The sequence below is a fragment of the Bombus fervidus genome, chromosome 5 (assembly GCF_041682495.2).
Source record: "Bombus fervidus isolate BK054 chromosome 5, iyBomFerv1, whole genome shotgun sequence".
Taxonomy (NCBI): Eukaryota; Metazoa; Arthropoda; class Insecta; order Hymenoptera; family Apidae; genus Bombus; species Bombus fervidus.
This window is the reverse complement of record NC_091521.1, coordinates 8,701,555-8,715,652: the sequence shown is the minus strand read 5'-3', so window position 1 is coordinate 8,715,652 and position 14,098 is coordinate 8,701,555. Positions and strand designations below refer to the sequence as shown.

The 14,098-nt window shown below is 37.4% G+C and overlaps 1 protein-coding gene across 2 annotated transcripts in view; it reads right to left on the bottom strand.

Moving 5' to 3' along the window:
* Neo (ZP and PAN domain-containing protein neyo) overlaps positions 1-14,098 on the bottom strand; it is a 247,092-nt gene that overhangs the window by 87,127 nt on the left and 145,867 nt on the right. The window contains exons 1-2 of one of the 2 annotated variants that reach the window (XM_072003911.1): positions 10,525-10,954; positions 8,316-8,713 (exon numbers count right to left, since the gene is read on the bottom strand). In XM_072003911.1, coding sequence (XP_071860012.1) covers positions 8,316-8,682 — 367 coding nt within the window. In that variant the 5' untranslated portion in view covers positions 8,683-8,713; positions 10,525-10,954. Of the gene's footprint in view, positions 1-8,315; positions 8,714-10,524; positions 10,955-14,098 lie in introns of those variants that run through there. The other variant, XM_072003912.1, reaches the window with a different exon arrangement.

The window sequence follows — 14,098 nt, the reverse complement described above, 5'->3', positions numbered from 1 at the left end:
ACCTACTCGTTGTATCACGAGTATGAATAATGCTTGTAACTTTAGATCTAACGCTCTTTAAACGGAACAAGAATTATGCGAGGCCCTTTATTGAAGTACACTTCGTGCTTCCTTTACCTTACGTCTTATAATTCATTATATTTATCTTTGTTTCCTCATCATCTGCCTTATGCATTCTTGAAATTGGTTTGAAACTGTAGCTTCAATTGTAGGAAGCTTTTTTTGTCGTTTTTATGGTATGTACTTTTCGTGCTTCCTTTCTCCTTTACGCTATAATTTTTTATATTTATCTTTGTTTCTGAACTTAGTTTGGAATCGTAGCGTTACGTAGGAAAGATTTTTTACTTCAAACCATTGGAGAAATTTTTGTATTGTCAAAGTGATAAATCTAGGTTTCTTGAATTTCAAGCCTTATTACTCCTAAAGGTATCAACCATGATTTCTCACAATACGTATTCTTGAACAACGACAGAAGCAACGAGCGTAGAGACCAAAAAGCGTTAAGATCGTCCGATCGTAGCAGCGACGTCGCTAGGAGACGACATTTTATTTGTGGATCATTGTTACAGGAAGCCACCGAATCAGGAAGTCATCAAGGCGTAACCATGTCAGTTGCATCCTCGAGGCGTCGAGACCGCGCTGGCCGATTGGCCGATCTTAAACCGTTCGAATGCTTCTTCCTCTCGTTTTTTACTTTCCTTCTCCCGTTTCGTTGCTTTTTTCGTCGTTCGCTTGAAAATACCGTGGAGGCAAGCACGCTTGACGCGACCGATTTTACGGTGCTCGCTCAAAGTGACGCAATTAGCCTGTAAATTCGTACGCGTTCGAGTTTCATCGACTACCGAGATGCCATCGAATGAAAAGTAAAAGAATAAAATGGAAGAAACAGGTAGAAATTAGAGAGAATGACAGATGGAGAGAAAGAGAGAGATGGGGACATAGGAAATAGGCGGAGAGAACAGATATGTTAAAAGGAGGAAAAATGTAGTTTGTAGACGTCAAACTGTCACAAGCAGTATATCTGCATGTCAACTGGAGAACTCGAGAAGTTTGAGGTAAATGATCGCCAATGAGCGAGGCACTTTAAATCTTTTGCATGTTTATTGCTCGTCTCCTATTTGACTTCGCTTCACCCGCCGTCCCTGTAATCTCACCCTACTAACTTTTTTGCTCGTAGTCATCATCATTATGTGCGTACCTCGAGATTCAATTTTTCTGATACCGTCCCGAGGTAAAAAAACACGCGTAATACCGACGAAGATATTCCCTCCGTTTCATTTCGTTAATTACAAAACAACGATCGGCGCATGGTCAATTTCTGCCCTCGTTGCGCAAAGAACGTCGATAATTGATTCCGTGCTTACGAAATAATCGTCCACTGAATCTACTCGCCCCCTCCCAAATTATCATTTATCGATGAAGCTTCGTGATCGATTTATACAATGCGTAGTGTGCATTTACATTTCCTTTCGACTACGAATCAATTCTAATCTAAGAGAAATAATACTATACTAAAGAATTGTAACTATCTCCGCTGATGAAAATAAGTAGACGTTTTAATGGGTGGAAAGTGTAATTCTAATTAACACAACGTTCACTTCGAACAAGTGTAGAGAAGCGTTACTGTGTGGTAGTTGGAAAATTATCAAGAAATATAAATAACGAAAATTGGTAAGGAAGTTTCTACAATTTTATGAGATTAAAAATACAATATATATAGAAATATATTGTATATATATATATAGCCAAGCGAATATAGAAATAGCCAAAAGAAGAATAAGCCGACTATAATAGTTCAGAGGAAAGCAAGTTTTTAAAATTTGACGAGATCAGAAATTAACAATAACGTACTCTCGAATGGAATTCTCGAATCGGAATGGAGAAATATTCCTGATCCGTGAACAAAGAATATTCCATTCCTTTCTGGGAGAGGGCAATGCTAATGGAAATAGATTGCCGTGAAATAGTTTTTTTTTTTTTTCTTTTTTTAGTCGAACTCGCCCCAGTTGGCTAACCTTGTTTTCGGACCCCCGTGTGAAAACTGATTGCGAATGAATAAAACGAGCGGATCATTCGTTTGTTCAATCCACCGATCTATTTTCTCGATGTTTTCGCAAGCACGAGCCATGCGTTTATCACAACTCGTAGGAAATTTATGTATTTCAGCGGGAACGATCGCGCGAGAGGAGGCTTCTTGAATAATTCTCCTCCTTACGAAATACCGAATTCACGGCCGCGTTTCCAAGAGAATTCGCGCGACACGGAACGGCAGGAAATTGGTTTTCATTGTTGTAAAAGTGCTCCACTCTTTTCAGGCGATTGTTCAAATTCAATTGTATATTCGTAGATCGTATTGGGACCAATGGAAACTTCCTGTATCCGGAGATATTATAAATTTCAAGATAAAAGAAAAAGAATTGTAAGGCTTAGTTGTTAGTCATCAGTTGTAAAGGTTATAAATGAAGTAATAAATAGGAACATTTCTTTTCTCTCAATGAATATGTATCGTTATAGAAAATGCTAACAAGTAGTCAAAGGAATTCTTCACGGAATAGCGCCGTTTTTCTGTTGTTGTACCTAACTCATTTACTATTTAATTAATGCTTACAGGTCGGCCAACCACGGACGCATAGTTTATATTAATTACACCCCGGAAGATTCAATTAGTGCATTTCTCATTACACTTACTTATAGCAGTATCCATTATTCATGAGAAACCGGCGCGGAGAAGCTACCTGACAATGCATGTGATCGTTACAGGCTATTGTTGTAACAACTTTTTTTTCGTTCATGACAGTCGATGAAAATGCATCCAGCGCAACACTCGACTGGTAAGATTGCCTCGTTAATGAAAACCTCTTTCGCGGTTCATTGTTAATGCTACCGGGAATTTTGCTTGTTACATCGAGCAATCGTTAACCCGTTAAGTGTTTAGCATCGTGTTCTTCGTCCTATCATTTATGAAATCCATGCTTTTTGATGTAAAGTGAAATAACACTTAAAGTATGATCAGTATAGTGGATGAATTTTATATAATCTGTTTTAACTCATCCTTAAATAATGGGAGATCGTTTTAATAATTTCTAATTATTTTCTCGATATTATTGAGACCTATGTACGTGATTTTATAAGATGGGCTAAGATTTCATATTTATTTTATAACCGTAATTAATCTATCTGTCTTGTTTTTGAAAATAGCAGCGAATTATAGAACATATTATTATGCTACTGTAGTCCAATATTGAAAGAGAAATAAATTCGTCTTGAAAGAATTGAATAATGGAAAGAAGAAGGAAGAATCTGATATGAGTTAGGAATTATTCCTTTTTTTTTTTTTTTTTGTTGTTGTGATAATACCCTCATGAAGTTAATTTTAGTTTATACTGCTTTTAAATAAATCCACGACATAGAAAGTATTAAAATACCATAATATCGAAATAGATATCGATTATTGCATACATTACGCATATATCACTGTTTATTGCTTCTTATTCAAATCATTAAATCATTAAAGAGAAAGCAGCATACGGTACTATGAAATGAATTATATGTACGGTATATAGGTATTTCATTTTATGTTCCATTTATTATATGTACGATATCAAGGCAAGTTCTAGCATTCTTCTGGTGAAAATTGAATTATATGGAACTATTGAAATTATTAAATTATCGAATTATCGAAATATCATTATATTAAAATTTATTGGATTCTGTCAAAGTAATAGCCATATGTAATATACACAATGGATATATGAAAGTAGCTTAAAAAATATGAAATGTAATTTATCATTTTCCTTTAAAGATTCTTCAGAAATTTCATTTACAACACTAAGCGAAATCGGGGGAAAAAATCAAAAATATATTCACGTCGAATCATAATTTAAACAATCTTATGTCTAAATAAAGGTAGGGGAAGCGTATCAAATATTAAACAGTTCTATCTTGCGAAAGAGGAAATAAAACTTTATGCCTTGCCCTGTTTCTTTGTGTGATAATGTTTTACTCTCACATAAGCAATATTTCCTCCTAAATTCCTCTGGTTATTTTATTTATATGTATTTCCATTTCCGTGTAAATATAATTTATGATTCCGAAAAATATTCCTATTTCTCTTATGCGTTTCATATAAAATTATTCTAATGTCCTACTTTGCATTATCATATCATACGTTGACTTCACACTTTTCATACTATTCGCCGTATGAATATTAACGACATCTTAATCTCCTCCTTCGAGCTAGGTAATATACACGTAATCTCCTAAACTCAATTGAGAAATGTTACACGTAATACACACATCTTTGCACCAGTAGTTAGAATGAACGTCGAAATGAATGGATTATAATATTGAATGCTCAATGTATGATTTATTTGATGTCGCTCACTTGGTAATTCTGGTTGATGTGATTTACGGCTTCCTAGCTTTTTACAATTAAAGTACTGCAAAAAGTATTTCAATCAATTGCTTTAAAATTGAGGTTGTAGTAAGAAATGACAAAAAGGATGAAAAGTTTAGAAATCCAGAGAAAGCTGATCCATATACGTATACATACAAGTGTTTCCATAATTTTGAGAGCTAAAATTTATTATTTCCTATCTTTTATCATAATTTATTTTAATTATCCCTTGGAAAACACGACTTTAATTCAAGCGCTTAGATATTCTTTACAAAACCTCACGTTTTAACATTTTACTTTGTAAGTAGATGCATCTTTGATTACATTAACGACAACCGCCGCGACTTTTAAGCAAATTGTATTTTTAATAGATGTTACCAACCAACGGGGATCAAACTTTCCACTATAACTTTTAGCGAGAGTTAATCTGCCCTTCGGTTTAATCAAATCCAAGAAGTTTTAAAGTTTGATCCGTATTTACATCGGTTGCCTGGCGAATTTGCTTCAATTCTAGTCTCCTCGATGACGATATAATCTAATACTTGGTCGCGCGAAGCAACGAATTTCAGCTGTTGGACGCTCGATTTTTTCCCTTTTGTCGAGATATTTTAGAGCGTTTCAGCTTCAGTTCCATCCGGTCGAGAGCAGTCGTGAAAATAATATTCTCTTCGCTCTTTTTTTTTCCACATCGATTTTCTCTCTCTCTCTCTCTCTCTCTCTCCCTCTCTGATGTTTTCTTTTGCTTTTTGAAACTGTGCACAACGCGCAATCGACGCGCGAATTGACGGCGTAGCGCAGAAATTCGCGCTGCCGGTTTTTTTCACGCGAAAAACTCGTTCAAACGGGACGAAAAAGAGCAGGTAGCGAGAGAGAGGGAGGGAGAGAGAAAGAGAGAGAGAGAAGGAGGAAGAGAGGCAGTAAAAATGAGCGACTACACACAGTGAAACTTTAACACGTAATCCGAGTGACGCTCTTCCGTGGAATGGCTTAAAACTGTCTTCGGTTCGACGCCTCGCGACGAAGGAGTAGGTCGAGGAGTGCTTGACAAATCTCCTTCGCCTGGCTCTCGATTTTTCGCTCGAACGTTTTGTAGAAAAATCAACTGTGCCGCGGAGTGCGAACGTTGCTTCGTACTTTACAAGAATTTAAATAAGATCGAGGGGAATCGAAGACAGATAGCACGTAAGGTGATTTTCAATCGACGTGGCTCAATCAAATTCTTTAACCTGGGGGATTCTACAGAGACGAAGTGTCTTCCCGGCTATATATATTCCAGGCAATACCATTCCGTAGTTGTCAAGTGTTCAAACGTACAAATATCACCGAGAGCACACGGAATTTAACACATTTTGTGTCACATTTACCACCTGCGAAATTTTGTTCCGATATTTCCCCTGGCGGAACTTTTTGTATTTCGATTTAAAATTATAATTTTGGGGAAACTGGTGTAACTGAGAAAGTATTCGATGCTCTGGTAAATTTTGCCAAATGGAATTATGATTTAACTTTACATTGATTCAATATCTTGATATATTTACATTTAACAATAATTGCATTTTCATTATTTTAATTGTCAATTTACTTGGATTATTTATAATGTTAGTTCATAAACTTTATAACCAAAAATGATTTTTCTACAGTTATTGAAGTTAGATCTTATTTTTCGTGCTTCGAAAGGAAAGTAACAGTTTTTAAAAATAATTAAGAAGTCAAAGCACGTGCTACCTTAAAGTGTTGACTAAGAAGATAGCCGTCTCAGGTAACGTCTATCGTTTTAGCTAGAACACACGCACAGAAGACTATATAATATAATATTATAAACTGAAACTACAATTTCTTATTCAGAGAAATAGTCCAGTAACATTTTCTTATAGTATCAAGTTAATTAAAGCAAATTAATTAAAAAGAAAGAAAAAAATAAATAATTTACACGAAGTAAAACACACACAAAAAAAAAAAGAAAAAATGAAAAAAGGAAAGTAAATTCTTTTTTAAAACATGCTACAATTTGTGTATAATTCTTTTTTTACTATTTTTAAGCAATTAGACGAAAATATTTTGTAATCTAAATCCGTAAAAATAAGAAGAATTCTCCGGCAAGAGAAAATGTGCTTAATGTTCACCGAGTCACCGATATTTTGGGAAATGGGGATGTTTTCCGATGTTAGCCAGGGGCTCAAAAGCTTGTGGATTTTTCAACGCGTACAAAATCGATACGTGGGATATTGCGATTCTATCGACAAACATGGATTACGCGATACCTGGACGTATAATCCGCGAAATGGACGATTAATAACGACCGAATATATATGTACGTTTGAAAAATGAAATACGAATCAGAAAATTCTATCAAACGAATAACATGATTAAATTGCAGATTTGCTAAACATTTAGGCATAAATTCTTCCGATTCGCAATCCTACCATTTTTTTAATCCCACTACTGCACGAAAATTTGTTAATTCCTTTAATATTTCATGAATTCATACGATTTATACATTCAAAATACTCATTCGTAATATTCATACGATTATATGCATAATTAGTAATTGCATAACTGGTAAGATAATTGAGAACCATTAGTCTTATTAAATATCATTTCAGCCATGTTTATATACAATGCCGTTTCTCTAATGAATTTAATAAACCAAATTTTTATACATTTTATATGTTATAAGTTAAACACGAAGTTCTTTCAGCTTGTTTCCGGCAAAAGCTAAAAAATTCCACCCAGTAATTACTAATTAGAGGATTCTCAATTTCAGAATTGAGAAAAGATATTCCATCGTAACGATCCATTATTTCTAATTGGTCTCTACATTTCAAACTTCAATATTAAAATTTATAATACGATATTACAGCAACAGTACAACTACGCAACTTCTTACTTGAACCATCGCTCTTACGACGTTTTCCGATAAGCCAATTATAAATAAACGTTTCTCTTTCTTCTTGTCCCATTTCCCTAAGTTGTATTACATACAAATTTTCCACGATTATATAAAACAGTACGGATGAAACAAAGCTGACCTTCACAAATTAAAGGCGAACGGAATTTCGATAATACGAAACATGGTAGACGCATTCCTTGCCTTTTTATAATTAACTAAAACTGTTCTATAGAAACGAAGTAAAGTCGATATTTATAAAAATTAAAGATAAATCGAATTCTGATGTAACGAAATTTTACATTTAAAATGCATTCTTAATCTCTTTACGATTAACTGAAAAGCTGCAATACAAACGAAACAAAGATAATCATCGCAAAGATTAAAGACAAACGAGATTTCAATGACATATAATTTTACATCTGACGTGTTGCTAAGCTCTACACCATTAACTAAAAAAAATTAGCTACAAAGCCCTGAATAAATAAGAAAGAAACGAGGGTACCGTTCACGAAAATTGAAGGTAAATGGAGGTTCGATGATATAAGAGCAATTGTACGAGCGTATTCATAGACTGACCTCAATCTTGGTCCGACCTACCTCAGCGCATACTTTCTTCACAATCGAACAAGCAAATAGCCGTCAACCGTCCGAATATCGTCTGGAAACCCGTTACGTCCTCAGAGAGGCGGCTCACGTGCCGCATAAAAGCGGCGATGGCTGGCTCGTACGAAACGACACACGTCTATTTTATCCATCGTCTCTAGGCATTTAATCATTCTGCGGTACGCTTCCACGCTTCGTGGAATTCCCTTATTCGTCCAGGAACATACATATATGTAGGATCGGCGGATGCGTGGCACCGTTCAACGTCGACGAATCGGGAGAAAGACTGATCGTTCTGACTCTACGCTATACGCTGTAGTCTTTTGACCCATGGTACGTTCGCAGTCTTATAGGATATCGCGCGTTGATCGAGTTTCACGACACGGAACATCCACGCGCGGCGATACGATAACGATTCAATCTTACCTGGATTGCTGTCGGCGTTCGAGCTGAACAGAACGCACAGGCCCGTCTCGTAGTTGACCGCCTGGCAGGAATCGTTCGCTTGACAGGTCTCCAAGCAATCGGTGAGCATCAGAGTTCCCGGTATGGACTCGAGCATGTTCGTGGGTGCGGTGAACACGTACCCGGTCACCAGCTCGAAGCCCACCATTTCTGGGTCACACTCGTCGGAACCGGCAGATGGACCGGTGTAATCTGGCCCAGAAAGTCCCGATGGGACCGCAGAAGGAACTGGCTGCTGGTCAGCCGCGTGCGTCGACTCCGCGGCTGCCACGCGACCCAACCTCGCGATAGCCTGCAGCACCAACAACGCCGTGATGAGTCTTGTCATCGTGACGCTCCACCTGTTTCGCAATCTTTAACTGTAAACAGAAAAAACACACGATTACTTCATCGATCCAATTCCTTTCGCAGAAGATACCTGTTTTTCTTTGCTTTTTTGTTGTTTCAGTCGTTCACAGGCTGCACCGATCAACTCGTCAAATTGAAAGAGGTAGATAAAGGCAATGATAGAACGCTCGTTTAGATACACAAAAATCATGTGCTCCTCGAGAATGAGACGTTGGTCGCGTACTCATACGCAATGAAATTGAGGAATTGATAGGTAGCGGAGTTGATCGGTGTGACTTCTGAGCTGCTCATTTATAAATCGTTAATGCATCGATCGTTGTCGGAAGGATAAAAAGTTACGATTATGTATTCCTACGTAAAGTAGAGTATTTTAGACAATTTTGTAGTTCTTCTTTTAATTTATGATTACAATTATGGCTACGATTATAGATTCCTATATAATCTAGTGCATTTTATGTAATTTAGTAGGTCCTGATATTAATTTATAACTTATTAAATCATCTTTAAGGTGGATTTTATATTGAATTTCTATTTATAGGAAGAGTATATTTGATATTGGAGAAGAAAATTAATTTTCTAGTTTATTCTTAAGTTAATAAGTACTGAGCTATTGGTGTTTAAATATAAACTAGTCTCTAAAGTAGAATCTGGTATAAGGTTAGAGACCATTATTTGAATCTATAGGAATCTCAATTTGTCTCGACACTTTGCATCCGTTTTTCAACTCGTTCAACCTGTTCTCCAAGTACTCTATAGAAATCTTGTAACGTAAAATTAACGACAATTCTTTCTCATCGCGTTGTTATGTGTTTTATTTGCATACTAACAAGATTAAAATGGCGAAATAGATGCTGCATAGTCTATGATTTAAAAACAGGAAATTGTTGAATACTTCTATTTTCATCAATTGGCGATAATCAGCAGGTGTTTGTTACGTGAAAGTGATCCTTTCTGTCATATCAATTTTGAAATTTTGTTACCATGAAAGATTCACACGATCTTTAAAATTTCCCGAGTTACAAATATTCATATTTTTCATTTTGATATAAATATATTTAATTTTATATATAGAACAATTTTATTTATTTTTGGTATATACGTAACCTTTTTTTATATAAAACGATATTATTTATCTCAATTTAGAAATTTATATTATATACGATCGAACGTTTAACACCAATAAATTATACGTGCATTTTAATCCATTGTAAGTAACATAAAATCAAAAATGTAAGACTTCTCGTGTATTTGAAACTTTACAAATGCTTCCGGGTGCGCGAGTTTCACTGAAGATGTACCAAGTGCAGTCAAGCAATTCTTTTCTTCCGTACACATTCCCATCTTTACATCACAGAAATTGAAGATCAACGGTACAAATTGTTTCTCCGGCAATATTTGTATCTCTCGAAGCTGTGCCGTTTATATCGCTATCCCCCTTTCTATCAAAACACGTAGCTCCAACCGCGGGAAAAATGTACGTAAATAACGGCGTGTTTTTACGCACCTCTGTTGCAATTGCGTTGTTTTTTGTCATGCGAAACTAAATAACAATTAGTTTAGTTTCGACATCGCCGACCAAACGCGTGCGTCCGCGAGATTGGCGCACGCGCGCGTGCGTGGCTCAACGAAACGGACGAAAAAGCTTAAGTGGCAAAAAGTTGGGAAAATTCCGATCGCACCCGTAGAACGAACAGCCACGTTCAAATACAACGAACCATTCGTGCACGATATTTTGCCCCGACACGTTGAAATAATTACATCGATGCACTTGCTCGATACACCGAAACGCTTCCATTCGCGGCGATTCGTGGGTTGCACATACCTGTCGAGATTATCGATAACGCTTCCGCGTCTCGATATCGAATTCGAAGCAGTCGGCAAAAGGCCAAACGGCGTTTCTTGTATTTCGCTTCTTTCCTCTGGAATACCACAAGGACGTTTTTCACGAGAATGAAATCGATGCAAGAAACATCGACGACGACGAAGGCGGTAGAGGAGAATGATTGGTTGTTCCCGGGGGTCACAATAGGAGAACGCGCGGTGGTGAATGCACCAAAAAATCGAACGAAATCACAGAAATTCGTCCAACGTTTAAGATTAATTTATTGAGATCGAGTCGCGCGCGTTACCACCTCGTAAGATATTAAACGACGATTTGCAATGATAATACGGACCTCGCGAGCACCGCGCTGCAGGGTATAACGACGTCGACCGGCTGGCTCTTAGGCACTGGGTACACCTGGCTGAGCCGCGGCGCACGACTCTTCCTCGACCGAACAGGAGAAGGGGGAGGGGGCACTGGGACCGCTGCCGACTAAGGAGGACAGAACGGTACGCACAATTCGATCGTAGGCTTCGACACCATTGAAAACAAGCCAACCTCTTTCTCTCCTTCCCTTTCTCGCGTGTCCATTGCCTCCACCCGAATTCTTCCCCCATTCCGCTATTTCCTTGTATTCTTATCGGGATCGCGACTCTGACTCTCTTCTCCCCCCTCGACCCCGGTCGACGTACCGATAGACCTCGATTTCGTTCACGTAGGTATTTCCAGGCGATCGGGTGAAATTCTATTCTTAGTCGGAAAGCAACGGTTTTTCGGGACCCGACTCTGACGTAACCCGTAGCCTCGGGACACCTATGAAATTTATTTCGTTGCACCTTCGAATTCCAATATTGTAAACCGTGAAAACACCCCCCGAACAAGTTACAATAATTCGCCGTCTAATGCAATGTAAGGGTTCATTTTGTACACGCAAATGCACTTTGCTTTGGCGACACTCTCGCGAATCAGTGATTGCGAATGACATTAATGAGCAACAGGATCCGGTAGGATTAGTACGAGGACAACCAAGGGTACCAATCGTGAGAACGCTACGTGAACGTGGACAATTGTGAATGTGGAAAATTTATTGAAATGTCTACCGGTGTTTTACATGAAACGTTGTACGCATAGCTTCACCGAGTACTCTGAATTACCGTGTAAAGTAATTATGTAATTTTGTTATACGGTGTATTTTGTACACAACGATTCTTCGCATCCTGAATTAACACGTTAACGGCCATTGACGTAGTATTACGGTTTTTTCTTTTTTCAAGACCAACGTCTGACTAATGATAGCTACGAGGAGAAGAAAATTTCTTTTATTTACTTCGATTAATAAAAGAATAGGCGATTTAAGATTTCCATGAAAAACGAAATACGTACGATTTTACTATGAAAACTATATTAAAAACAAGGTAGGTATATCAAACTACGTATCAGGGAACTTACTAACGGGACAGATAATTAAATCGCGCAATGTCCAATTAAGTATATAATGGATATTATAAGACTGTGGACAGATATGCGAAAGGATTCTTTATTCGGATCAATTGGAGCAAAAAGTGGATCATAATATGTGATTAGCCGACAGCTAACCCAGAATTTGCGTACCGAATTAATGATAATTATGACGACGAGTGTACACACGGCGGCGCCGCGGCGAGAACGGATGAAGAATATAGGAAGATGGAGGAGAAAGGTGGGGAACAGGAAATGCAGGAGATCCCAAAGAGAGCAAAATCGGGTGCACGTGTGAACAGTGCGACCTAAGCGGGCGTCGCGTCGGTGTCCCTCTGTATGTACACTCGGTCGATTCACGCGGTGCTTAGAGGCTGTTCGACGTGGAAGAAGCGAAACGAACATCGAGCCGGTGAGAAAGAGTGGAGAGAGAAAGAACGCGCAAACGATGAAAAGAGAGACGCATAGCACTCGTACCAGGTGCCTATACCATCGCGTCACCATGCTGGAATAACGGTGCCTGGATGTCTCATCGGGTTCAATCGCAATCGACAATCTTCCGCCGCGGAATTTCGCAAGGAAACGACCGTTTTGTCGTCTTCGTTGTCTTCGTTGTCTTCGTCGATTTACGAGCGGCCGCTATTCGTCCGCCCTTGAGTACCGATCGACCCAATGGCCCCCTGGCCGTATCGTTTCATCCGCTGATGCGTGTCTTGCGGACTCGTTTCTAATAAAGCCACGCCGCACGTTCCCGCCATCCCATTTAATTGCTCTCTTTTACGTAACATGTTTGGTTTACGCCGTTCGATCGTTATATTTACCGTGGTTTCATCCCTCTAGTTGAGAATCGATCAAAAAGATGAAATTATGATTGCTCGACATTAATATTCAATAAAATTCGTATACATTTCTGTTTATTTGCATTTTGAAACAAATAATAATAGAAATAGGTAGGTTTATCGTATATTCGTGATTAACGATGATTCCTTAACTTAATGTAAAGGTTATCGACGAGGCTATGTAGTTGATAAGTAATTACAGATTTCTAAGTATTTTACTTCAACCACAAATGTCCAATAAAGGCGCGAAGGTTGCGTGTTTGAAGGAATAATACTGAAAATAGGTATTTTATCATCTTAGACTTCATTTGTAAACATTTAAAATTCTGGTTAACGTTGGAGTAATTAGTCGTATAACTAAGTTTACAAAATAGATAGTTAGACATAACCCCTAATTATGAATCGTAAATCCCATATTGGTCTGTATATGGCACCATTAATATAATTAATGTGTAACTAAAGCGTAATTCGAACAGCTTCATCGTGGTTTGTTTATTCATATATTTAGATAAACTAGTCTAACCAGAAGCTGAACTTGTAAAACGAGTCGAACGAGGACGTTAGATTGCATTGATTTAATGTTATGTTAAAATTTTAGATATTATAGAAAGTGAATGGTATAAGATTCCTGTCTGAAAATGTTTGTCAAACCGATAATATTCTAGGGTATTTTATCTTTAAGAAATTTATCTAACATATCGTTGGTTTTCAAATAATAGATGAGAATAAAAAATTGAAAATAAAATAATATATTTTTCATAGTTCTTTACCTTTGCTTAGTTATTCCCTATTAGTTACTTATTCTAGTTTTATACAACTTTAACACTAACTACATTGTTTTAACTCGCAGAAAAGCAGATCTACTTATTGGATGACCCAATATCATAGTCCCTTTCGTATTTTATTGAGAATTTTAGGTCAGTGAGAAATATAATGAACGTATTTAGATTTTGTAGTTTCACCTGCGCCTTATACAACACGTTATTTCTCAAGTTATGAATTTCAGTTACCACTAGATTTCTTCGTAATGCGATATGTTTCCGCATTACTGCTAGTTACTTGAAGTTTCTCCTATGCGATCCAATATCAACCAAGTAAATAAGATACCGTAATAATACTTGACTATGTAAAGAGGTTAGGAGCGTACAAAGCAGTAGTCCAATTGATATTCGCGCCAGTCGCTAATACGATCGGATTATTTTAGTGGCCACAAAACAGACTGTATCGACCAATATGTACTGTGATACCTTGAACTAACTGAATTGAATAGACGACAG